Source organism: Podarcis pityusensis (assembly GCF_964106645.2).
Source record: "Podarcis pityusensis genome assembly, chromosome: 7".
Classification (NCBI taxonomy): domain Eukaryota; kingdom Metazoa; phylum Chordata; class Lepidosauria; order Squamata; family Lacertidae; genus Podarcis; species Podarcis pityusensis.
Window position 1 is genome coordinate 63147972 of NC_138031.1, and position 27569 is coordinate 63175540.

General features: G+C 40.5%; 1 protein-coding gene across 9 annotated transcripts; it reads left to right on the plus strand.

The window, feature by feature from the left end:
• Positions 1 to 970: 970 nt before the first annotated feature.
• On the plus strand, positions 971 to 27398 carry MAK (male germ cell associated kinase). Of its 9 annotated transcripts, none has more exons than XM_081014807.1 (15): positions 971 to 1244; positions 6149 to 6444; positions 7425 to 7479; positions 7566 to 7687; positions 9320 to 9399; positions 11084 to 11216; positions 11391 to 11562; positions 12186 to 12353; positions 13255 to 13587; positions 14031 to 14221; positions 15353 to 15480; positions 15743 to 15871; positions 17445 to 17519; positions 22234 to 22356; positions 23707 to 23799. In XM_081014807.1, exons 2-15 carry the CDS (start codon positions 6344 to 6346, stop codon positions 23796 to 23798), a joined length of 1902 nt encoding a protein of 633 aa, XP_080870933.1. In that variant the 5' UTR covers positions 971 to 1244; positions 6149 to 6343; the 3' UTR covers position 23799. The 9 variants fall into 9 exon arrangements, with proteins under 9 accessions (XP_080870933.1, XP_080870936.1, XP_080870937.1 ...); XM_081014805.1 differs by lacking the exon at positions 23707 to 23799 and adding an exon at positions 27055 to 27398 and having other exon boundaries at positions 973 to 1244; XM_081014806.1 differs by lacking the exon at positions 23707 to 23799 and adding an exon at positions 27055 to 27398 and having other exon boundaries at positions 973 to 1244; positions 17448 to 17519.
• The last annotated feature ends 171 nt before the right edge of the window (positions 27399 to 27569 follow it).

Genomic DNA, 27569 nt, shown 5'->3' on the forward strand with positions numbered 1-27569 from the left:
GTTTGACTGTATTATGAAATAGGACGTCCCTATTTTCATCAGAAAAATGTTGGAGGGTATGCGTTTCCAACAACTGATATTCAGAAGCATTGCTGCCTCCCAGGGTGAGGGTCCAGAGAACAGCCATCGTGGCTATCGGAGGGGGACACTGAACAGTGTAGGGCATAGGGGGTGTCGTTTTAGGGGTGAAACTTATTTTTTGCACATTTCTTTAGCGAGGGGTTTCTGGGTGTGAGGAATTCAAATCTGCTACGATATTACTTTAGCAACGGGACATTTTGCTTGGTAAATCTACGTTTGATTTTTTTAAAAAAGCACATAAATTGCTCTTGGAAAACCAAATAATTTTAATTTCATTTTCTGAAAATGTCAGGTAATGCTAACTAATAATAATAAAAAAATAAAATCAATATATAATAAAACTGCAAGTACTTGGCAATCATTTCTATGCCACGTTACACACATTTTACTTAGCAAGCAAAACTAGATCGTATTAACTTAGTCCAAACGTGTTTTGAATTCCCAAGTTCATATTACTGTACAACTTTTTAACACCCCTCATTTTTTGGAATCCGAAAGATGAAATATTCAGCACGACGCTCCTGCGCAAGCGCGCAAAGGACCGTCCCCTCGATTCTACAAGCAGGTGCGCGCGCACTTTCTCTCTTCTTGAAGAGGCCACTTTTTTTTTTTTTTATTTAATTCGCCGGCGCGTGCGCGCATAATCAACAAGTCGAACGCGCGCGCGCGACCTTCTCGCCTTTCTACGGCTCGGAGGCTTAAGTGGGAAGCGTCATCGCCGCCGCCGCCGCCGCCGCCGCAGCTGCCACGCGCGCGCAGCTTGCGTCCGCCCCGCCCTCCCGAGTTGCTGGGCCGGCCGTTCTCGAACCGTCACTCAAGTCAGCGCCCAGCCAATCAGGATCAACGACGCGAAGCTCGAGCGCTACCCCGCCACCACTTCTCGTTCCTACGGCCCTCCTCCTCCTCAACTGCTCTTAGGCCCGCCCGCTCCGCCTGCGTGCCTCGAGAGCTGGCGCCGGCGATTCGTGTTGCCTAGGAGACGGGTCGCCGCCGCCGCCGCTTGCTGCTTGACGCTGCCGCCGCCGGCTCTAGACCCCTGGCCGGGTTTAGAGTCGAGGGAGCTGCTGGTGGTTCGGAGGTTGGGATGAGGCGGCCAAGGGAGGAAGGAGGAGGACCCGGAGGGGGCGGCCCCGGAGCTTCCGCAGGCGGCCAGCAGCTCAGCGGTGAGTGAGGCGGCAGGGAGGGCGGATTAAGGAGGGTGACGAGGCGGGCAGGCAAAGAAAAAAGCCTTTAACACCCCCCCCCCCCGCGCGCGCGCTCTTATTCTGGAGCAGCCCCGTTTGAAGCATTGCAGGGGGTTGGTCTAGATGACCGTGGGAACCCCCTTCCAACTCTACGGTTCCATGATTCTTGTGACTTGGGATTTTACTTCCCAGGCTCCCGTTAACTTTGGGCGGGACTTCAGAGTTCAGGCGCGATCTAGCCAAAGCTATAAGGGGCCTTTAGAATCGCGTCGATTTCAGTGGGAAGCAGCTTAAAATGGGATCTCAAGCACTGGAGCGACTTTGCGCTTTTCGTTTATGTATCTCACTTTTTCCTCCCAGGGGCTCGCATCACTTATTTTATCCACGCAGGGAGGGGTGGGTAAGCCTGAAAGGAGGTGGGCAACCCACTGAGTTTCAGAGCTGTATGCGGGTTTGAATCTGGGCCTCCTCCCAGGATCTAATATTACTTTCTTCCACTGTGTTACAGTGGCTCTTAACAGTACTTAATCTGGGTACCTAATGAGACGTGGGTTGAAATTTCCAAGAATGACGGTGCAGTCCGAAACGTGTACTACCCAGAAGGAGATCTGGTGGATGTAATGGGAGTTGTAAGATGGTAGAATAATAGTATTGTAGAGTTGGAAGAGAGCATGAAGAACGCCCTGCAATGCAGGAATCTTTCACCCAACACGGGGCTTGAACCCACAGCCCTGAGATTAAGAGTCTCATGCTCTATAGACTGAGCTATCCCAACTCAACTATGTATTTCTTTAAAATCTCTAGCTACCCTATCTACTGGTAAGACTGGAGGGCCACAAGGGGACCATGGTAGGGAAACACTGATCTACAGTATGTCATCAAATCCCCCCCTCCAAAAAAAAGGAGCAACTGTGTAGGTTTTGCTTGACCAATCACAGCTGTCACCTTCCTCATACAAAATGAGATATTTTCTATTCACTTGTGATAACAGGATTGTTGCAGAGTTAGATAGAACTATTGGTGGGAGGCTGTGGGCTGAAATTGACAGATTCCATGGTGGGAGGATTGGTTTTGCCTTCAAGAAGCTGATCAAAACGAAGATCAACCACAATCTGCCAAACATCATTTATAAGCTTTTTCATATGGGAAAAGAAATATTTTAAAATTGCTATGAGCTGGAGATTCAGAAATCTAAAATTTTCAATTAGCCTAAGATAATGGCTGCAACCCTAAATATATGTTGAGCTTGTCAATCTGAAGCAGAGAAATTCTACATTGATTCCAATAGGTAGGCTTAATGCTGCACTTGATAGTACTGTATTTTTTAATGTTCCCTCCACTGAAACCGCTTATAAACATTTTCAAGTAAATACAATTAAGAGCAGATTATAATAAAGTGGGTGAAATTATTGAATGCATATTTTTTCTAGGTGTGCTGAACGAAACGTAGAAGGGTAGGGACAGCGTCTTCTCTTAACCAAGGGGGTGATGACAGATGTACAAATGCCAAGAAGAGAAGAGTTCAAATAGTGTTCTTTATTCACAGAATGAAGGGTGCAGTTTCCACTTGAATAAAAATATGTGAAACTACCTTGTTTACTACCTTGACTACCACTTGTCACTGTTTAGCAACAGCAGCAGTTTGTCTTGTAAAAGTAAACACGGAAAGGAAACTAAAGTAAAATGAAATCTCTTCAAATATATGAGTATGCATTAATCCCCCCTGCCATGCATTTAAACACCACCTGTTTCCTATTGCCAATGGAGCAAGAGTTTTGCCTGTGGCAGCTACCTTTCTGAACATTTTCTGAATTTTCTGTCAATTTTTGTTACTGCATTTTTAAACAAAATAATAATAATGAACTGTACAGTCACTGCTAGTTCTCACGAAGCCAGTGACAAAATTGTTTGCAAGGTGAGCCTGATCTGGGCTTTTATTGCTTAGCATTCATGAGGTTTACCTTTTATCTTTATCTGTGAGAAGTTTTCTGGAAGGTGATCAGTGTGACCAGCTTTTCGATTAAAAAAATGTGAAGCAGTATTCTAAACAAGACACTAATGTCAACTGATATTTTCTTGTTTCTTTATTTCCAGTGCAGGGACCCAATGGTGCAACTGTTAGCTATCAGCACTACTATGTTTCTGATTTCCCCTAGCTCCTTTGTGACGCTGCTGTTCAGTGCAACATGCTTGCTTTGAGCACAGAAGGGATTTTCCTTCCCACAGCACAAGATCTAAGGTGGTTTACATAATCCCGCACAGTAGCACACCTGTGGTTTTCATAAAAGTATGGCAGAGTTGAATGGCTTTGCCATACTTGGCTGCTGGAGTAGGCAACTTGTGACACTCAACCTAATTTTATGGGCCTTCTGCGAGGAACCAGTTCATGCCCTCTGCAAGTGTTGATGGAGAGTACGCTGTCATTGTCCCAATTAGTGCCTCTTCATTTGCTCAGTCAAGCAAATGAAGTCTAAAGATCCCGAAGTTCCAAATATTTGGGCAAAATTCACATCCTCTCTCATTCTCCCATTTTGCCAATGTTTCTGTTCTTCTTTTCTAAGCTTTCCTATATATGATGTCTTCACAAAGCCCTAAAATAACAATAGGCTTTTTGATCTGGCTGTCATGCCCTGATTTTAAACAGTGAATGTTACTGAAAATAATGGCATTTTGTTGTGAGCTAGTATGTTACATAGTCCTATATTCCCTGACCTGAGGGTGAGCCGCATTGAACTTAGTGGGGTTTATTTCTTACGTAGACGTATTTCTTACGTGGTTAGGATTGCAGTAGCCGATTGATAAACCAATGTCCCATAGTAGTCCTCTTGGTTCAGAATAATCACTTCAGCAAGTAACTGGAAAGGTGATATAAGCATCTTCTGTTGTTGCTGCTAATGACTTTAATTACCTGAAGGATGGCACATTTCCACAGATGGTTTTTTAGAATGTGTGTGTTTTACTGGCAGTGACTGTGGTTAGTCAACACTGATTACTTAGGCTTTAGTTCTACCAGTTGTACTATTTTATTTTTAGAATAGCATTTTTACAGGCAGTGTCATCAACTTTGACGTGCTTTTTGCCCACTAAGTATGGCTTCTGTTTTTGAAAAGTTTATAGTTATCCATCTCTAGGAAACAAATGTATGTGCATCAGAGCTTCTGCAGGCTCTGTTTCAGTTGTGATGCTTTCTCTATAAGGTTACGCCTTAACATAAAGAGGGCATTTCTGGTAACTATCTTTTTACTGAAATTTGTCTTGAAAGGATGGCAATTAGTCAATCACTGAATTACTTTGATTCATACATAACTAGCTATCTCTCTGTGCAATTTTTCTGGTACTGCTAGGCACATTTGCCTTATGACAACTTGACCTTTATCTGTCCTCTGCTTTAATCCTCCCTTGATCCTCCTTGAGGAGATTATTGGCAGCATGTCTTGAACAATGAGGAACAATCTGTTGTTTACAATAGCATTTTTTCTCCATCTCCCTTGGGAAACTCCCAGGGGAATGTGATATACACTTGTCTCCAAGTTCTGCGTAAGAGTCAGAAGTACGCTGTGGGGCCTGCATATAATGCTCTATGTGCCTGATCAAATTGTCCTTAAGAATAATGGTTTTAAAAATCGTATTAAGAAGTGGGTGGAATGTGCAATAAACAGAAGGGCTTCATTTGCTTATTCCTGCACCACCATCCTATTCTCTCCTTACATACTTCCTCTGAAAGCTCTGTTATGCAATTAAATCATACCAACAGCTGTGAAATGCTGCAAAACCATTTAATTTACTTCACATATATTTTTGTCCTTCAGTTCCATCGTCTAAAACTTGGCTACCCAGTTAATTCCATTTTAATTCCATTTGACACAATTGTCTCCTTTGTAGCCTTCAAACATAGCTAGGTGACAGCTTCACAGGCTTCCGGTTTTTCACTTTATTATTATTATTATTATTATTTATTATTTATTATTATTATTATTTATCAGACAACACATAAAGTATCCTTTTGGGGGGTTCTATATTTGCTTCGTCTGTTTCAGCACCACCAGAGAATCTCTTTTCATACAAGCAGTAGCCTGGTCACTGAAGATCCTCTTGTGTGCTTTAGGAATTTTTCTTCACCGTATTGTTTGGATCATTCCTTGTAAAAGCATTCACTGTAGCATATGTGCTGCTATAGCATCTCAGTTTGGGAACTACTCTGACATGCCTAATAGAATCATGTTTTGGAGCTTTCTTTACCTCTATGAGAGCTAGAAACCTGTATTTAATAATTAAATTGTAGAGTATTAGAATTGTAGCTGGTGTTGTGGCAGTCTAGAAATGAAAACTTTGATCACTTTGGTGACATCCTGCACAATCCTATGGCACAATTAAGTCCCACTAATTAAGTATATGATGATAGTAAGTCCCACAAAATTAAGTAGTGTTTACTTTCTAGTACCGTAAGTGGGTTTAGGTATGGTCTAAAGCAACAATCCTCTACACACTTACCTGGGAGTAAGTTCCATTAAACTCAGTAGGACTTAGAGGACTTAGTTGTGAGTAAACATGAATAGGATTGCACTGCTAATATCTCAACCTATATGTTGGCTTGAAATAATATGTTGTATAATTAATTAGCAATCATGATTATTAATAGTCAGAATCTGCAGTGTCATTTCACTTGATTCTACTGTAGTATTAGCCCTTCTTGCTCTCTTTTTTTTATTCTAGAGGGAATTTTCCCACTTTGCAAGAAAGCTAGTCTGGCATTCTGCTTGGATTTAGCTCAAATCTACTTTGCATGTTTAGTTTTTAAATATAAAATGTTTTAGTTTGCTTGTTGCGTGATAGTAACATGCTTTTCCACAGAATACTTAAACAAAATATCTGTTTCTATTAAGGACTCTTGTAAGAATGGCAGAATTATTCCCTTCACTACGACGTTATTTCTGGATAGTGTGGTTATAATACTGGAAAAGAAGACTGATGACTTAAGCAAGTACTCGCCCGTGTAACAGCAACATTCTCAAAATTCCCGGCTTGAAAAAGAAGCAGTTTTAGCATTTTTAAGGATTTGGCTAACCTGTTTTTACAAAATGAATCGCTACACAACCATGAAGCAACTTGGGGATGGAACATATGGCAGTGTACTGATGGGGAAGAGCAATGAATCAGGGGAGCTTGTGGCCATCAAAAGGTACGTGCCATTAAATCTTCATGCATGACAGTGCAATGTTACACATGTCTACTCAGAAGTAGGCCCCATTGAGGTCAGTGGGAATTAGTTCCAAGTAGGAAGGAGTCAGCATATGATGTTGGTTGCTGTTAGTGAAACATTAACAAAATATTAGGTCCAGTTGTGACCGACTCTGGGGTTGCAGCGCTCATCTCTCTTTATTGGCCGAGGGGGCCGGCGTACAGCTTCCGGGTCATGTGGCCAGCATGACTAAGCCGCTTCTGGCGAACCAGAGCAGTGCACGGAAACGCCATTTACCTTTCCGCCGGAGCGGTACCTATTTATCTACTTGCACTTTGATGTGCTTTCAAACTGCTAGGTTGGCAGGAGCAGGGACCGAGCAACGGGAGCTCACCCCATCACGGGGATTCAAACCGCCGACCTGTTTCGGCAAGTCCTAGGCTCTGTGGTTTAACCCACAGCACCACCCGCGTCCCTTAACAAAATATAAATAACAACAAATATGTAAATGATTGAAGCCTCATTCTGGATGCTCTTTAAGCAGTAGTAGAAATCACATGTAATTCCCCCCCCCCTGTTGGTTTGTGCTTTGTGAGCCACCTAATTTTTCTCCCACTTTGCCTTCTGAAATGGCCTTTTACCTTTTGCTGGGCTGCTGCTTCTGGCTAGCTGAACTGCATCATTGGGACCCTTTCTGTGCTGCTTTATTTTAAGTTATGCTGATTGGAATAAGCCGTTATGGAGTGTACACTGCCCATTCATTTCTTACCTTTTTCAAATTCTGTTCAGTAGCTTGCATTGAAATTGCTGCCAAGACTTTTTAATTTTTAATTTGTTCTGATATTAAGTAGAGCAGGTTGTAACTTCCGAATCGGGAAATAATATTTCAGTGCTCTGTATAATCTACTCTACTTTCTATCTTCTTTGTGTGTTTCACTTTTTACCTAATAAGCATGGGTTCCTTGTGACTTTTATTTCAGAATGAAAAGAAAGTTCTACTCTTGGGATGAATGTATGAATCTTAGAGAAGTCAAGGTAATGCTCATATTTACTAAATAACTGTTTAGGCCTGTGTTGGAACCAATGACATCATCATAATTAGTTTCTCTGATGTATTGCAGTCTCTGAAAAAACTTAATCATGCCAATGTGATAAAGCTGAAAGAAGTTATTCGAGAAAATGACCATCTTTATTTCGTGTTTGAATATATGAAGGAAAATCTCTATCAGCTAATGAAAGACAGGTATGTCCACTTTTAAAACTTTGCTTAGATCTGGTTTGCTTTTTTTCTAGAACTCTGTTCACAGTTCTCAGTACAGCACCGAAAGGTGATTATTACAATATCAAAGGGAAAATGTTCATGTTTCACATATCTAAGAATCTGACCTAGTTGGTATACAGCAGATCTACTGAGCATTTGAATATTATTGCAAGCTAAGGTATCTTAAGCAGGTCAATTATTTTCCTCTGAGAAGAGCCTTTTTGTGACTCAATTTTAATTGGGTGCTTTTTTATTTGTCTTGGAAGGGAGCCTTGTTTATGTGGCACAACAGAAACCGAGAACCTTGTGTGTTACCTTTTTGACATCCTCGGCATCCTATCTGTATGTCAGTCTGAAACAAGTTTCTCTTGCAATTTCTGATGGAGAAAGAAAACTAGTGAACTCTTCAGAAGATTTACTTTGTTAGCCAGAAAGTGTCAGACTGTTATTTAAGAGTTGTACTCAACACTGCAGTAAGAGAACATTTTTTCAGTCCAAGGATTTCTCCTTGCACAATAGAATGTTCTGTCCCCTCCTCCTCTTATGTGCCCCCTAAATCTGTTCTGGGAGTTCCTGAACCCCCCCGAGAAGATTTTGGAACAGAGTGGGGTATGCATGGGGAGGGGGGAAGTCCCATAGTGCTAATCCATGCACTAGTGCACATATTTAATTGAATACTGTCATTAGTCAGCAACATGTTGGGGATTATCTAAACCTTGTGTTGCTTTTGTTGAGTTGCATGTCATAAATTGCCATCAAGAAGTACAGATTAATCAGTTCACCTATTTATCGCTTTAGCTGGTGTAATATAGATTCTGTTATACTATTTAATATTTATTTAAAGCCATATTTTGTATTCGGTTGTGCTCTATGGTCAATATTAAATTAAAGGAAATTGAATTTTTAACCCAGCAGCTTTCAAATGAAGTGGTCATCAAAGCCATAGGATCATTTGGGAGGACCAGCAGAGCGGCAAGGTTGCAGCTTTCTGCCCTGCTCATCAGACCCATCTTCCAGTCTCCAATACTGCCAGACATCCATCCATGTGTTTGAAGAGTGCATAAAACACAGTGCGCATAGGTACAATTTGCATGATTTCCAAATTGTTCATGGATATTGACTGCACTGTTCAAGCCTACACATACTGCTTTTTATGCACATACGCTCCATTCAGATGTTAGTGCATATATGTGGGTGTCTGGCAGAACTGGTATACCGGAACATACCTGGGAGGGGGGGGGATGTAAGCTTGCTCTCATATCGCCCCTAGAGAAGATCAGTGAGAAGATTGCTAGAGTTCAAAATTGTTTACACGTAGGAAGAGTTGCAGAAAAGTTTAGAATAATTGTGAACATCAGTCATTGTGATTTTATATTCTTATATTTTATATTGTTGGGCATCCTTAAGAAAAGTTGCAGTGTGAATTCACTAGAAAAAGTAAATGAAAACTGAATGCCATTTTGGATGGTTAAATCAAGGCTGTTCACTTTATGTGTTGATTTACTGCATTTATATAAGGCTGCTGCATTTTAAAATGAGATTTTCTGCTTCATAAGCAGAAAAAGCTTTAATGTTACAAAAATCTGCTGACATTGTCAATTTGTTTCCTCTCAGAAATAAGTTGTTCCCTGAGTCTGTCATCAGGAACATTATGTACCAGATATTACAAGGGTTAGCTTTCATCCATAAACACGGTAAGACACTTCACTATTCTTGCTTTATCTGAGTAAAGTAAATGTACAGTGATAAGCATTTGTAACTTGGGGGGAAATGCTTCATGATTTGTTAAAGTAAGATTGGTGTATATTATTACTGTTATGCAGTGTCAGTGGATCAAAAGGAGAAGGAACCTTCTGATTGATACATAATTCAGATGGTCCTCTGAAACAAAGCTACAGCTGTGTATTTGTCACTACACAATAGTTGGCAATTTCCCACTCACCCACCCAAAGAGTGTTATGTTTAAATCCTTTGCTCTATCTTCAGTTTTCAAGGCAATATTAATTTTACCTCAAGTTGAATCTATCCAACCATTGGACCTCAAGCAGAAGGCCCTGTAGCAATAAAAATAAATATCTAGGACTGCTCCATATGTTAGGCCAGTGATGTACTGAGACAGACACATGGTTGTCATGGTGACTATGAAGCTCCAGGCCAGCCCCAGGACTTCATGGCCACAGTGAAGCTGTTTAGTAGTGGGATCGATGGTACACTAATAAGATCCCTGTTCTGTCACAGGGAAGAAAGTATCAAATCAGGTGCCCAGGTGCACTGGCTTCCCTGAAAGAAAGACTGCAATTTTTTTGGCTGATGTCCCCTTCCAGCCCACCAGCCTGTGCTGGTTCTGTACAAAATGCTCAGGTAGACAGAGCTGGTTCAAGGTAGATCCACCCAGGTTTTCTGAATACATTGCACGTTAACCCCCTCATCCAAAATGAAATCATGGATGGTGGTAATTTTATTATTGGCTGATGCGTTCATCGGCAGCACCACTTGGGGAGCAGTGGGAGGCAAATTGGCACGGTCATTCAAACTGTGATGGTTGAGAGATGGTCCAGATTCAGCCACTTCTCAGCTGGCCTGACCATGCTTCAGACAATGACCCTGGTTATTGAGGTGCTCTGACCATGCCCCCAAAGCACATTCTCCTAAGCACATAATTCAAGTTGACTTTATATTTGGGTTCTGCATGGTCTTTGGATAAGCTTGACCCAGTAACAAAGTGCATGTATATAAAAAGCAGGGCTGCTGAACTCTCTCAGCTTCAGCTACCCATGGACATCGGTCAGGGATGATGGGTGTTGTAGTCTAGCAGCATCTGACAGGCAACAGGTTTCCCATCCCTGCACTGAAGCAATCTGAACCATTAAAAACTTTATACCAATGTATGATCCAGCACAATGTTAACACTGAGTAGTACATATGAGTAGGTAAAATTACGATTCAGTACCTTAAAATAGTAGGAAGCGGTAAAGTGCAAGTATCACAGATAGATTTGCTCTGGCCGTTAAAATGCAGATGCCACAGGCAGACCTTTTAACACCCCACCACCACCATTTTTGGGACTGCAGGATTTTGCCCTAGTTTAAAAGCAGATGGTTCATCATTCTTTAATTAAAATTCTTTAATTAGTTGCCATAATTACTAGGTGCCAGCTGCTACAGGTCAGAATGTTCTCTGTATTTAATTTGATGAACAGATTTTTAAAAAAAATAAGAAATGATAAACTAGTTTAGAATTAATTCAAGAGAGATTACTTTTATTTTCCACTTGAATTCCATGCCCAAGTTCCATATTTCAGGTAGTTGTTGATACTGTGGTTTGTTTGTTTGTTTGTTTGTTTGTTTGTTATATCTTTGTCCATATTCACATTTACAGGATTTTTCCACCGGGATATGAAACCTGAAAATCTTCTCTGTATGGGTCCTGAACTTGTTAAAATAGCTGACTTTGGACTGGCTAGAGAACTTAGATCTCAGCCTCCATATACTGATTATGTTTCTACCAGATGGTAAGTATGGCTGCATTTGTAACCCCACTTTATCTGGGAGTAAACCCCACTGAATTCAACATAAATTGCTTCTGAATAGACATGGTTAGGACTGTGTTGTTATTCAGCATGACCTTCACTTACCTTTTGCATCTCTGCATGAATGTATTCAATTATTTCTCTTCACCATCACAGGTACCGTGCACCTGAGGTTTTACTGCGATCCTCTGTTTATAGTTCTCCTATCGATATATGGGCTGTTGGCAGCATAATGGCTGAACTATACACACTAAGACCACTTTTTCCAGGAACAAGTGAAGTTGATGAAATCTTCAAAATTTGCCAGGTGTTAGGCACTCCAAAGAAGGTAAGCTACTTTGAGAATATGTAATGGCTTGGATGCTAAGTTAAATTAAGCAAGTTCACAAACAGAAAGTTTGTCATCTCTTCCCTGCCGCCATACCTCTGCAGTGGGTTATGAGGAGGCTCCTGAGCAATGTGAAATAGGGGCGATGATTTATTATTCCTATTGTTTAACAGTGGTATACTGCTGAAAGGAATCAAGCTGGGTAACCAGCAGTGTTTTTGGATAGAAGGAATGTGAGCTCCATTTAATTTTGTACTGAAAACAAATTTCTGGGTTCATAATTCTCTAATTTTAAATGTGCAGGCAACTCCCCATTTGTGTGTGATCAGCAAGCACGTGACCACTGACACATGTGCTGTTTTTGGCACCACAAGGGGACACACACTGTGCCTCGGAACACCCACCCGCCCTGCGTAAATGGGGAGTTTCCTGTATGTCTTTTACACTAGGCTCCCATTGGTGGATCTCAGATTTCTAATAAAAAAGAAAGTAGATTCCGCAAGCCTGAAATCTGCCCACTCCTGGTCTAGAAGAGTTCATTCCCCCCCCCCCAGCTTTTTTTAAAAAATGAAACCTCTTCTTATCTGATGTTTCATGACTGCTGTTGTATGCCTTTTTCTCAGAATGATTGGCCAGAAGGATACCAACTTGCCACTGCAATGAATTTTCGCTTCCCTCAATGTGTCTCCCTAAACTTGAAGACTCTCATTCCAAATGCCAGTAATGAGGCAATACAGCTTATGTGTGAAATGCTGAACTGGGATCCAAAGAAACGACCTACAGCAAGTCAGGTATGTCATTTGCAAAATAGGTTTGTTTTTTTAAATTATCATGAGTAATTGGACCACTGCTCATATCAGCACCAGCTGGCATGGCCAGTAGTTAGGGACTGTGGGAAATAAAGTCAGCAACATCTAATTCCCTATCGCAGTTTAAAGTTTAAAGAAAGTAGCACTCCAATAGAAAGTCTGGGGCTTCTAAATTCATTTTTGAAAGTCATGCTACAAACTCTTTCCTTCTATGGAAATCAGATAGTCACCAGTAAGGAGCAGGTCATTCTTAGTGGTGGCTCCATCTTTCTGGACTGATACCTTCCAAGAGGCATCTTCATATCCTTCCTTCCTGGCCTTCAAGTAAGATTTAACCTGTAGATCAAAAGGAAAGAGGGGGAGCAATTGACCTCAGGTGGTTGCTCAGTGCTATACCTGGCTTTGGTGTTTTATTCAGTATTGGGTTGATTTTGCTTCCTATTTTTATGGCATTGTGAACAGTAAAGGTGGGAATAAAACAAAGTTGATAAAATCCATAAAAGGTTATTTCAAGCGTACAAAGCACATCTCATATGTTACTTTAATAATACCACCCCTGTGACGTATACTAGTAATACTATTCCCACGTTGTAAAGGAATTGTGAAATTGTTGCTTTACCAGGGCCTGTTGAACTTAAGGTTAATATGACATTTGAATTGGGAATGTCCTGCCTTGGACTTCTGACTGCTACACCAGTTTCTCCATTTTGCATGCAGTTAAAATTCCTCCTTGGCTGCTCTGTCCTGTGCATGATATTGTCCATGCCACAAAACTTGCTTCTATAAGATTTTGCTTAAGGAGAACTGTTTTATCAGCCGTACGCTAGAATGATTGTAGACATTTTATCTGCATTCTAGTTATCAGCATTCTCTCTTTCTTCAGGCATTGAAGTATCCTTACTTTCAAGTGGGCCAAGTTTTAGGACCCCCTCCACAATATTTGGATCAGAAACAGTCTCATCCCAAATCAATTCAAGCAGCAGATCCAAAGCCGTCTCTATCCAAGCTGGACCCTGTATCAAAATTAGAACCCGTATCTAAGCCAGAATCTCAGTCTTCACCAGATGCCCTTGATAAGTTTCAGCTGCAGTGTGTATCAAAGAATAGCCAGCAGCCCCTCCAGGCAATTCAGTTGCCACAGAATGCAGCCAATCATCAACCATCAAAGCAGCAGCAGCAATCATTCCTTCCAGCCATCAATAAAAATTCGACACCAGTAAGTTGCTGTCAAGTGGCTATTTACCTATGAACAAGTCAAAAGTACTAAGTAATTACTCTGAAGTCCTGTTTTACATTCGTATTAATTCAATAGGGTTGCATAATCTGCAGCATTCTGTGTAAATTTTGACTTGGTGTTTTATTCTGAAATCCATTCTTTACAAAGCCACTTTCCACTTGTACCCATGCCACTCCTTTCCCTCAAGCAAACTACTAGAGATTTCTCTGATGTCTCCTGTTTCTCTCTCCATGGTGCTTACTTCTTTCCTTACCCTGTAGCATGTACACTCTCTGCACACCAGATTTACTCTAGTTTTGCAGTCAGAACTCCTACAAACCAAGAAATACTTCCAACCACTTTCCAATTTAGGATAGTAATGTACAGGTAGCAAGATGTTTCAGAAATAATATAGCCTTTTTGTGTGTGTGTACTTGAAACAGAAGCAGATAGCCATAGGACCGTCAAATGGCGCAGTAGGCCTAAAAAACTGTCGGCGCCGATGGGGCCAGACTATGTTACAGGCGATGGATAGCTGGGACAATTTGGATGACTCTGAATTTGGGATTTCGTATTCTAAGAAGCCTACCATCACCATGTTAAGTGAAAAGAAAACAAAGGAATCTCTTTTTAGGTAAGGCATTATATTTTGTCCTGTTTTCCCTCCTAGTTTATAATTTGTATGTGTGGGAGCAGGGAAGCAATCTGCAATATTTGCCGTCTGAAGACCAAAAACAGGATGAGTTGTTTCTCTAGAGCAGCCTTTCTCAACCTGTGGGTCCCCAGATGTTCTTGAACTACAACTCCCATCACCCCTAGCTAGCAAGGCCAGAGCTCAGGAATGATGGGAGTTGTAGTCCAACAACATCTGGGGACCCACAGGTTGAGAACCGCTCCTCTAGAGCTTTTGGCCCAGTGGGCCTGATACTTATTCCCCACCCACCCCCACAGGCGAACATTGACAGATGGGCAGGGCCACTTGTTAATCATCTGATGTCATGTTGACATCAGGTAACTCATAGGTGGGCAGTCCCATCCACCTTTCAATGTTGACCCACAGGGTGGGCGAGGCAGCACCCAGCATGCTTGAACCCTCTACCCCTTAGCTGGTGGACAGGTGGTTGTAGCTTGGGGAATATGTCCCATTGGGACCACCCCCACCCCCCAGAGCTTTACCACCCCAAGTCTGGAGAGTCTCCTATACAAAAGCAGCAAAATACACAAAGGCAGGCTGGACCTATCCACACACATTGCAATCATTGCCTGTGGGGTTAGTGTGGAATTATGGTCAGTGTATCTCTTTGCATCACAATGAGGGTTGTTTTTCCCCAGAAGTGCTTCATTTTTTAACTGTTCCCACACAGCTTCCTGACATTCTTGCCTAAACTTTTTCAGTACATTGGTACCTCTGGTTACGTACTTAATTCGTTCCGGAGGTCTGTTCTTAACCTGAAACTGTTCTTAACCTGAAACACCACTTTCGCTAATGGGGCCTCCTGCTGCTGCCGCACCACTGCGGCACGATTTCTGTTCTCATCCTGAAGCAAAGTTCTTAACCCGAGGTACTATTTCTGGGTTAGTGGAGTCTGTAACCTGAAGTGTATGTAACCTGAGGTACCACTGTATAGGCTCTGCATGGAATCCGCATTCTAGGTCTGCTTCAACTCTGCACTGAATGTGAAAATGCAGCATCCCTACGATGCTGGAAAACACTGTTGTTTTGGATCAAGAGTTAATTTGTGTCATGGGTTATCTTCACTTTCAGTGTTCCTGGGTGTATGTCCCCCAGATCTGGCCAATCAGGAGAAAACAAAGTTCTGAAGAGAAATGACTCTGGAATATCAACGACTTCAGCAAAACAGTACTACTTAAAACAGTCAAGATACCTACCTGGTAAGGAGGCAGTTCTTTAATGCTTTTGATTACATTGGTTGGGGGGGGGGGGTTGTGCCTTTTCTTCTGCTAGTATACATAGGTCAGAGGAATAAGTGGGCAAAAAGAGGGGGGAATCCAGGAGCTAGAACAAACTTTATTTCAAGAGGCACAGTTTTCAGTGAAAGGTGTTGCAAAGCACATTGTGACTTCAGCGCTCTTGTTAGGTTATGCCCTGAATTGGCAACCATATATTAACTGTTATCATTATTATTTTTCTAAGGTGTAAACCCTAAGAATGTCTCCTCAGGAGCAGCCAGTAAAGAAGGATCCCACGGTAACTGGAATAATTCCTTGTTTTCAAAACCGATGGCACCAATTGGAGGACTGTCTTTCAGCAGAGTCAGTGCAGGTAATTAATGTAATGGATAGTTAAAAATCTCTGTGTACCCCCCTGTCTCATATATTTGATAGATTTTGTAAAATTTATTTACTATGTTATTTTTGTGATGGTTTTCAAGCAGCGTGTGTTTTCAGTGTTCTATTTGTAATTCTGCTATCAATGTGCAGAGCAGCAGGTATGCAGCCTGAGACGGTCATTGTCCATTTGTATCAGTGTTGCACTACATAGTGCTGAACATGGCTGTGTCAAATGCCTCTTGTCGGAATGTGTTTTGTGGTATTCATAAGCGTCCAGATGCATGTCTGTGTATGAGGGGTTCTCAGTCGAGGAAGGGAATTGGGACATGTATGGGGCAAGTATATGCTAAGTATAATGCTGAAACACAGCCTGGGAAGTTTTCATATTTATCCTGTGTTAATTTACAAGTAAATTGACCTCCATCATTCCTCTGTTGGTTTCAAACAATATTAAAGAGCTTATCAAAAGAAAGCAAATTACTTCAAAATTAAAACTGTAGATCTGACTAATCTCAAAACATTTTAAGTTATTGAAAGCAGCATAACCTAAGTTCTAGTCTATTTCTATGTAGACAACATTTTTCAGGTTGAGCTTTTTTTTTTAACAGCTATGATTACAGTTCCATGGCAGTTTATTTCAAACCCTTGCATAATACCCTAAATATCAAGATAATCAGAAATCTCAAATAAATAAGACTGCTTATTTTGTGTTACAATGACATTGTGCATATTGTGAAATTGGAGGGTCCGGGTTTTCTGGTAAGTAATGTTCTGTTCTGTTCTTCAAACCACTCACTTTATCTGTTTGCAGCACATGGAATAAAGCTCGTATTGCTATGACCCTACGTGGGGCTAGATTTGCTTTATTTTTCTGGGTTTGTATTAAACCTTTGCATGATCATACAGGGCAGACAAAAATATATATGAAAATATTATAAATATCCTGTATGGGCTTTAGAGGCAGGTAAATCAGCTTTACTCAGTGTCTTCTTTAACCTATTTGAAGTACTCTTCCGTTAGCAAATAATAGTAATTACTTTTACTGTATTGATGATTATTAGCTGACTGCACATACGAAGGCTGCAGTCCTATGCACACTTATGTGAGAATTGGTCTACGGGGCTTAATTCTGAGGAGACATGCATAGGATTGTCCTGTAACCTTTTCGTACAAGAAAAATACACTATGCATTTAAATACAGATTTGTTAGAATTCTGTAATATTCTCTTTCTAGGATTAATAAAGGTAATTTGGTATTTCAGTATCCTATTCCTTCATTATGCTTATGATCATAACCACTCGCAATTACCTTTTGCTTTGCTTGTTTGATTCTTGGTAATAAGTACTCACTGGTCTAGCTCCTGTTTTAGAGATGAATCTTTCAACATTTACAGAACTGATACAGCATCCTAGAGGCTCACTCACACATGCTGTATTCCAGATTGCTTTTTTATTTTTATTTTTTTGTGTGTCTTCCATTAGTTTCATCCATTCATTCTGTTTGCCTAAGGTATTTATTTTCATCCTTTTCTTTTCCTCCATCTGTTTTACTGCCTCCTCTGAAGAAGAAAACTTAATTAAACCAATTGAAAAACTGTCATGCAAAGAAAGAGTGAATGAAAAATTAGAGGACCCAAAAGGTAATTCCTGGCAATTACGTTTGGCAGTGCTTAATCTTTTGCAGGTTTTGGGTTTTTTTTCATATTCAAATCATATTTATTTATTTGCTTTTGAAAAGGCATTAATTGTATCATTTGAGCCGTAGTATTTTAGTTTGACATATGTCATGGCTTTAGCTCAGCATCTCCAACGTGCACAGAGGATCTTGTGTGTGCAGAAGCTTCCTTGTTCACTTTTATGATCCAAGAGATCGTAAGAGGCTCTTGGATTTGGAAGATTCCACAGGGCCATCTGGTCAAACATGTCTGCCAAAAAATGAATCAACCGCCATCAATCCATCCAGTCTCTGGATCACTGTGTGTCACAGGCACAGAGAAGATTCTTCAAGGCTAACTAGGTCCAGATAATTCAGGGAAGCAATCTAAGCCAGATTTGTTGGGCAGCAATAGGAGGTATTTGCACATATTTAGATTATTCCAAGGATATGGAAGACAGAAGTAGGACCTTTTGAACACTGAGTAGAATCAGGATTTGTTCACTGTCATGAAGGGTGTGTCTTTTCCCTCAGCTGAAAAGGGAGTTATACTTAGAAAAATCTTTACGGAGCAATCCTGTGTGTGTACAATAGGGCATACACTCAGGTACATACACACAGAATTGCTGCCTTACAGTGAAATCATATACATGTATATTTAGAAGTAAATGTAGCTTACCCCTGGTAAATGTGTATAGAATTAGAGATGGTACTCATGGAGCGTAAACAATATGTTCCAAAGTGAACTTTGTCCCCTTTTACTTTGTATCAAGCATTATAGATCAAGTACAAACTATAACTGTTGGGATTAGGTTTTTAAAGACCTAAGAAACCGTACATATCCTGTGTGACTCTCCAACACATTTGAGCAAAGGTCTCCGGAGTTATTTGAAAAAGTTTTAATTTACTTCTACTTGCTTTCTCTTTGTTTGTTTGTTATTTACAATGGACTTAGTGTTTTGAAAACTAGGAATAATGATGCTGATATTGTTTATGTCTCTTTTTATTGTGTTTCTTTCTGTATCCTATTGTGTTTTGTTGTATAAACAAGATGAAAATATGCAGAAGAAAATGCCAATAATAATTTCCTGGGACTAGGGCTGCATTCCAGTGAATATTTGTGACTGAGATGGTGATTCTTTTGTTGAATTTGCAAAGGGTGCAATCCACTACAAATGCATGGGAAATGTGCAAAAGTTTCCTGATTGTGTAAACAGACTCGCTTAAGTATGAGAGGCTTGAAGGAGTCCTCTAATTTCCTGTTGGTTTGTTTAAATTTGCTAGGCACAAATGGGTGTGTAACTTTATGCCATTCATTTTAATACAGTGGTACCTTGGGTTAAGAACTTAAATCGTTTTGGAGGTCCGTTCTTAACCTGAAACTGTTCTTAACCCGGGGTACCACTTTAGCTAATGGGGCCTCATGCCGCCGGAGCACGATTTCTGTTCTCATCCTGAAGCAAAGTTCTTAACCCGAGGTACTATTTCTGGGTTAGCGGAGTCTCTAACCTGAAGTGTCTGTAACCTGAGGTACCACTGTAATGTGGCAGAGCTGTCTGAATCATGCTTACAGTGGCATGCTATGTTTCTTTCTGTAGGTCTTCCCATGCCAGAAGGTTGGGGCTGAGGTACTGAAGCACTTACTTTGAGTAGAGAGATTTGTATGTGCATACAAACATAATAATTACAAAGTGTAGCATACCCGATTCTGGTTCCCATCAGGTTTCCAGTTCCATCACTTTAGTGTGTAATCAGCTGGTGGGTTTCTCTGGCATACTGTGTATCTTTTCAAACATCTGAATGGTTCCAACTGCTGCTTCAAATGATGATTGCTCTTTTTTGCATGAGGGAGGATTTTAAGCAGAGGCTGGATGGCCATCTGTAATGGATGCTTTGGCTGAGATGACCCTCAGGGTCCCTTAAATGTAAAGGGGCCCCTGACCATTAGGTCCAGTCATGGCCGACTCTGGGGTTGCGGCGCTCATCTCGCTTTATTGGCTGAGGGTGCCAGCATACAGCTTCCAGGTCATGTGGCCAGCATGACAAGGTTCCTTCCAACTCTACAATTCTATGATTCTCAGAATATTGCGTAATTTACAGTAGTACGGCTTGCATCCCACTCTGGATGATACCATTGCAGAGAGTACACAGTTCCCTCTGTATCCACTTCCAAACCATCTGTAGGCCTGGGAGGCCATATAAGCATGAGGATGAACACAACCACCTGTGAATGACAGTGCTTGGAAGAGGTAAGGATTCCCCTTTCCTAATCTTTCCGTATTTGTAGGCTTGGATATTTTCTAATTTTTCTAATTTCTAATATTTTCTAATATTTTCTAATATTTTCTAATATTTTCTAATTTTCTTCTTCTTGTTGCAGCTTTTCCTCTTACCTTCACTGACAGTCTTTTTCTCTTTTGTATTTCTAACTAGATTCCAGAGATGGAGGCATTCCATGTTTCATGCATTTCCACATGGCTTGCAAAAGGTTCAGCTGCTTTCTTTTGAACTCTCTGCTTTGCCTTCTGCAGTAAGGATTCAAAGGAGCCAATTGTGATGGGGAACACAATTGAGGTTACCTTAAAAAAAAGTTTCCGAAATAAAACTGGTAAAACAATTTTTCTTGGGTTTTGGTTAATTAGTCATCCTCTTCTCTTTCCCCCCTTCCCAACACTTAGATCTGCAGGGTATCCCGGCAGGCTGTCCACATGCCCCCACTTTCAAATATACCTAATGAAGCGCATATGTTTAAGAATGCAAATCTGCATGCATTCCATGTTCTGTTGAAAACTTACACCTTTGATTATAACTCCCTCACCCCAACACAGCCAGGAATACACAGAGCAGAGCTTGTTTTCTTCTGCTCTGGAGGGTAGGACCTGAACCAATGGCTTCAAGTTACAAGAAAGGAGATTCCGACTAAAGGTCAGGAAGAACTTTCAGACAGTGAGAGCTGTTTGAAAGTGGAATGGACTTCCACAAGAGGTGGTGGACTCTCCTTCCTTTGAGGTTTTTAAGCAGAGGTTGATTGGCCATCTGACAGATATAAGCAGCAATGAAGAATATTGATACAAATTTAGATAAAGCCGATGAACACCCATATTTTCATTGTTTTGATATTTGTTTTCAATATTTGCTCATTATTTTCTAGTTACAAAAAAAATGCCCAATACTGGAAACAACCCATAGAAATCTGGGTAAATAATATTTGGAACGTAGCTCTATCGGGACACCTTACTCGTCATAGAAGGGTAATTAAAGGCACTTCAAAGATAGACACTTTTGGTGAGACTTGGCTTCCATTCTTTTCCTTTATAAATGAGACAAAATATACTTTTATTCCACCCACAAGACAAGAATCTCTGTGGAGAGGATACTTGAATTGACAGTGCCCAAGTAAACGTATTGCTTGTGTACTGCATATGAAACTGAATAAGAATGTACCTCTGTATAAGTTACTGTATTTATATGTTGTTCTTGTATTTACATGAAAACCAATAAAAATCATTTGGATTTTTTTTAAAAAGTGTATAAAATGCTTGACAATTTCTTCGGGGCAGTGCCTTTGGGTTTTGACCTAGGGGTAAAGACCTGTTGCAGCAGAATTAAATAAATAAATGGACGCCTTGCTGGTTATCATTGTTCTTGCCTGTTTATTTAAGATAACTAAAGTCCTACCTAGGACAAGCTACATTTCCATGATATTAGCCAATAGTGTTGTGCTTAACGACTTCCACCCAGTATTTTATTTCTCTGGCTTTCTTCAGGTGCATTTGACCCCTAATACTGGATTGGAAAAGTCAACTTTTCTATCAGCGGAGGGTTAATGATAATTCATTCTGAGACTGCATAGATAAATCGGTTCCTCTGGTGCAGATACTGTTGTTCCAGAGAGGTCTTGGATGCATACATGGGGCTAGAGAACGACAGTAAAAACAACCGTGTGCATTAATCTCCCTGAAAACGTCTCTGATCAAGAGTACAGTGTTTGGGCAAGGTGCACCACTAGAAGTGTGGTGCTGGCATTAGGACTCCAGTGGGCGTCATTGGAGACTGAATTTCTTAGAACCAAGACTGTACAGTGGAACCTTAGTTCTCAGACGACTTAGTTCACGAACAAATTGGCTCCCAAAGGCCAAAAACCCGGAAGTACCATAAGTGTTCCAGTTTTGGAATGTTTTTCGGAAGCTGATTGTCTAATGCAATGCCGCTTGCCTCAAAACTATAGATAGTACTATTTCTTGTCAGTATGATTGTATTTTTAGTTGTATGCACACTGACACTGAAGAATAAACCAGTAAGGCCTGGAGAGAAGAAAGCTGGATTTGGTGCACTCACTAATCATTGGGGTTTTTGTGTTGAACAACTTTCTGTCACAGCATTTCTACTGTATTGTGGTTTGCCTGCACTTTATGTAAGACATAATGCTTGCATCTAATTCTGCTGATAATTCTTTGTACCAGTTTTGTATGTACCAGTCTATCTGGGGATACTTATGACACACAGGGAACTTCTCCCTTGCATCTAAGTTTCTAGGCAAGAAGAATATACTAAGTTGTAACAGTGAACACATCTTTGAATACCTCTGAATGACTAGTACAGTCCTAAAATGATCCTTCAGATCTTTGGAAGAATGTGCTAGGTGCTTGAAACCCCACCCCCTGGTTTATTTATTTTTTTAACTTTGTTCCTTTCCACAGGAAATCCTGGCTTTGTAGGAGCTGCTTACAGTACCACTGGATATATTCCTTCCTTTCACAAAAAGGAGGTTGGTTCAGCTGGTCAAAGGATACAACTAGCACCTCTTGGTCCATCAGCGACTGGTAAGATTGCATTATTGTCTTATCTATAGTGAAACAAACCATCACGTGTTTCTGAAGTCTCTATCTCTTGGGCTTTCTGTAAGGATCTGGGCCAGATCACTATGGCTGTCCTTAAGTTTTTTCTCAAGACTAGACCCATTGAAATTAATGAACACGACTATGCTCCATTAATTTCAGTAGGTCTATTCTGAGTAACACTTAATTAAATACCACCCATAATGTATCATGTCTGAAACATTAGACTGGTCTTGCAAAGGTTTTAATTTTGAGTGTGTGATGAGGTGTGTTTTTGTTTTTTAGTTGTCTTGATTTTATAATTTTATATCTTATTTTGTATCTAAATTGTTTTCTTTGTTGTAAGACACAAATATAACTTTGTTACTGAGTAGCGTAAACACCACCCATAACTAACTGAACTGAACTACAGTGATAAAACTGTTCTCAAGCATAAGTTTGCCCATTTTCATATTAAAACTTCACTTCAGCTTGGCATATTTAGTTTTGATTCCTATTGGCAATTATTTAAAGTTCACATCTATCTCATTATGTAGGAGCTAGCAAAAAAAAAAAAAAGCTTTTTAGTTGTTATTATAGGGTATTGCACCACAAATGACATCTATCTTGTTAACAGTAAATTCCACAACTGCCACTGAGCATTAACATTGGCTTTCTGTTTAAAAACGTTATAGGGTGTTTGTTTTTTTGTACAGCAGTTAAAGATTTGGCTCCATATTAAAGTGTGGCTAAAAATGTATTACTTTATGGTCTGTGATAAGTCATACACACCTGAAACCCCTTTGCCAAAGAACCATTGATTAATTGGAGAGTATTTTTTAAAGCACCATAAAAGCAAGAATCAGAAGTTCACGAAGTTCCTTGATTAAGTGCCCAGTAATAGATGTGCAGACTACAGCACTTAAGACTAAATGAAACTTCACCCTGGGGTTGCCAAGTCTTCAGCCGGACCCTGTAGCTGTTGATTTTTAAAAGCAGGGTGAAATGCAGGGAATTGGCAGGTGAAACTTTTCATGGTGTGGAGATAAAATGCATCCTTTGCCAATTGCCGTTGATCAAATCACAACCTATAGAGGTGAATTGAACAGTTGGCAACCTGTTACTTCACCTTCCAGGACCGCATGGCCACTATACCTTTTAAAAGTAATGAATATTCTATAGATACCGGACACACATTTTATGTTATACTCTTCAGAATTACATTCATGATGCCGGTGTATTTTTATTTTGACAAAGGCTTAAGTTTACAAAGGAGTAAGTTGGGAATAGTTGGCGCTCCCATGTTTCGGAAGGTGATCTAGAACTGTGTGTGTTTTACTGACTCGCTATTTGCAGGTGGCTCGTTATCTCCACCTGGATATAAGGGCTGTGGAAGTGGCTTTTTAGAGAGAGAAAGCGGACCCAGGGTGTGGGCAGAGCAGTCTTGAGGTAGGAAACTTAGGTACTGCCATAGTGGGTGAAAAGGTCCCACTTCCTTATTCTGCTTGGGCCTTGATAGTTGCAACAAGGAAAAAAACACCATTTAAAACCACAAACATCGAAGGTAGAGTGAGAGATGGGTATCCCAACTCACTACAGATCTAGTGTGTGAGGCACATCGATTTCTGTAGCCCTTATTCCACAAAACGTGCTGTCTGGCTAGTGCCATATCTAGTCACCTTTTAACTGTCTCCACATAATGGATTTGTCTCTAGTCATTTACATACATGGACTAGAAGTTGTTGGTTGCTTGTTGGAGAAAACTATTCCTTGACTCCGCAACCTTTAGGAATGCAGTTACCAGTGGGAATCCTTGCCCCATAACTAGGGTTGCTGGTTTCCCTCCTGCCCACCAGCTTTTTTTTCCCTGAAAGAGAGATCAGTTCTATAATGGCTCCCTGGTGTTCACAAATACCAACAGCTACAGTTTCCCCATTAAATCATCATGGTATGGAAAACATGGCGCCCTGAATTTCTGCCCATCGTGCAGCTATTAATTGAACAGAAACTCTGTCAGGAAAAAGCTGGAGATCTTTTTCTGTAACACCCAGAGGGAAAGACTTAACTATTCTATTGTATTCTAGCTTTCTCCTCCCACTTTGAACAGCAAACATGTTTATTTTTCTTGTCATGTTCTCACCTTTTTCTCACTTCATTTATTTTGCCTGTCAGAGCTTCCTACTATCTGTGACACAAAGAAAGGTAAAATTAGGAAGCTGTGTGATAAATAAATTGTTTTGAACTGATGGTGATGTAATGAGGAGCATGAATAAAGCAGTGTATCCAGCATACCCTATTGATAAACGTTTATGGGTTTGAATCTCCTGGCTCATGGAAAGCACATCTAGGCAAATGCTGGCTGAAATGTGCAGAGTGGATCACCTTCATTATATGCAGTTGCACGGGTGCCAACTTGAAAATGATATTGATATTAAGCCCCTCCCTGCATAATTGACAAAAGACAAAAGATTCAACACACACCATTTGAATGGCAATGCCCATCAACTTGGGGGGGCCTGGGCCCCGCAAATATTTTAGGGGGGGCAAAGGGACATCCCCTCATGGCTCCTATGTGCAGTTGTCTTTCAGTGCCACAAGTGATGAGTGCAAATTGCCACAGAACGAACTTTATTCTCTCACAAGATTTGTATACCACTTGATTATAATCAGTGCTTTTTTCTAGAAAGATAGGTGTCGGTCCGCACCATGAAGTTGTTACAGTAAGTGCCACACTTTTTAACAACAACAAAAAGAGGTGCCGGTACTGCGAGTTCCCCCCTGGGGGGGAAGCGCTGATTATAATAAAACCTCAAAAGCACTTGCTGAATCTGAGCATATCTCTGGCAACATCGCTTTTCTCTCCTATCCCTGGAGTCCCTGCCAATAGTATGTGGGATGATGGATTGGAAATGTCAGAGAATGACAAACTGAGACTTTTCTAATCTTTTGGAGTTGAGTGCCAATGTTTGCACTTCTTAATGAATAAGCAAACAAAGCAATGCTTACCTACCTCAAGCTGAAAGACATCTGAAGGCAGCCCTGTTTAGGGAAGCTTTTAATATCTAAGGACCATTGTATTTTAATATTTTGTTGGAAGCTGCCCAGAGTAGCTGGGGAAACCCAGCCAGATGGGCGGGGTATAAATAATAAATTATTATTATCATTATTATGCTGGTCTGTGTGGGTGATATTCAGAAGAACAGGGTGGCAGTTCTCTGCAGTGCAAGTGAATTCAGTCTGGAGTTCTCTTATCTTCTGGGAGGCTTTGGTTTAGGGAGGTCCAGAGATTGTTTACCTTGCTCCATGGTTGGGTACCATTCTCAGCAATATCACCTCTCCTGTCTGATATAAATGAGGGTTGCCTAGGGCTGTGCATCTAGTTTTTATTTTATTTCGTGCAGTGCTGAACTTCTTTAGGCGGGAAAGGTTAGGCATCATTCCCATACACACTTACTGGGAAGTAATCTCAATTGAATGCAGTTGGACTTGAATATATCAAACTTCTTGGAAAGAGTAAAGAATGGAGAAGCTAAGGAAAACAAGTTTAATAGCCACAGTGAAGAAAACACTCATTAAGATTTTGAGAAGTGCTTTTGTTAGTCCAGTTGGTATGTTTGAAGCATGATTTAAAGTTAGCTTAGAAGTGAATCCTATATCTGCATTTATATGTTTTGGTTGTGTGGACAGGTATATGCTTGTTTAATAAGGCGGGTGGGGTAATATGACAGTTTAAAAACTTGTATATGGCAATATTTAGTAAGTTGATGCTATTAAAGGTTTGTTTCCATAGCATTTGAATGAGTTGTGTATGTTTATTCATGCTCTTTATAGAGATGTGTTTTGTAGGTTCATAGGTATTTAGGTGCTTGTGAGTGATAGCAAAAAGTAAGTATGTTCTATAATTTAAGGTATTGCTGGATGACAAGGTCCAGACATTCCCATTGGTAGCAGTTACGATACAGGCCAGTGTTTGAAATTTGCCAGGTGCCAGGTGCATTTTGCACCTGGCTATTGGCCACTTGCAACCAAGTGAAGATGCCTGGGTGCCAGGATGGTGCCTTATGTCTCCGCCATCTGGAGGTGCATGCCTGGGGATCCTTGGATCTTGACTGTTTTCACACACTAGCAACACATCCTATAGAATTCTATCCATTATATTTTATCTGCACAATCAAAATGAATTTCAGGAACCAAAAAGTTGTATTGAAAAATGTGATTTTCAAGCTGTCTGCCTCCAAAAGGGCAACTAGGCATTCTGTTTTGGCAACTGTAACCCTGGTTTAAGGAGCCATTTGGCACCTAGCTTATATATATCTGAGTTTCTAACACTGATACAGCCAGCCAAACTATCCAAGGATGAAATAGCTTACCTTGAGGCTGCTTTGTTGTCTGTCCTTGTACTGCTGTAGAACTCTGTGGTTTTGGCATAGGTGATTAGTTGTGTGGCTTTGGTAGCAACATATATGCCATTACATCAGCAAAAAGTGAAAATAAACACCCTTCTTTCCCTTCCCTGCTCGTTACCAATGTGTGCTATTACAGCTAGAGTATATTTCCCCCTTTTGTGTGAATAGTAATATTCAGTATCGTGTACTATAAACTTATTAAAATAAAAAACCAATTACTCTGTTTAACACAGAGAGAGAAGTAAAGTTTTAGCCACTGGATTCTGGCTTATATTGACTTTTGTGTTTTTTAATTCAGAATATGCAGAATATGCTTGGAAAACGAAAGCTGCTCGTTCTCAGTTACCAGGGCCGACATACAACCCAGCAGCGAAAGGCATGAACATTTTAACTCGCCCACCTCCAGTGCAACCCATCCATGGAAGGACCGACTGGGTGGCCAAATATGGCGGGCATCGATAGGAGGGCTTGCTCCCACTATGTATGCTTTACTGTGACTGTTATACACTTCCCTTCATTTACTTCCGGGACGCTTTAAAGCACGTTTCTACTAATAGAATATCAATTCTGGAAAGAACCGAGAGCCTGTATTTTATTACCTTTAGGGGGAAAAAATAATAATAAATACATTTTACTTAGAAAGCGTTCTTCAAAATAGTGTCTCTAAGGTAGGGTTGTTGTTGTTTAATTTTGTTTACATTACAAAGTATTCTATAAAGTATATTGCCAAAACTAATGAGTATTTCAACTCTTTCTAGGTAAGTTTTTATTGGATCCCTTTGATGTTTCCTTTTAAAAATGTTTTTAAATGAC

Bases quoted from the DNA above. Each gene is read 5' to 3' on its own strand.
- MAK (XM_081014805.1), top strand. From the start codon at position 6,344: ATGAATCGCTACACAACCATGAAGCAACTTGGGGATGGAACATATGGC. The intron at 13,588-14,030 runs GTAAGTTGCTGT...TACTTGAAACAG, and splicing joins TCAATAAAAATTCGACACCA to AAGCAGATAGCCATAGGACC. The intron at 14,222-15,352 runs GTAAGGCATTAT...CTTCACTTTCAG, and splicing joins ACAAAGGAATCTCTTTTTAG to TGTTCCTGGGTGTATGTCCC.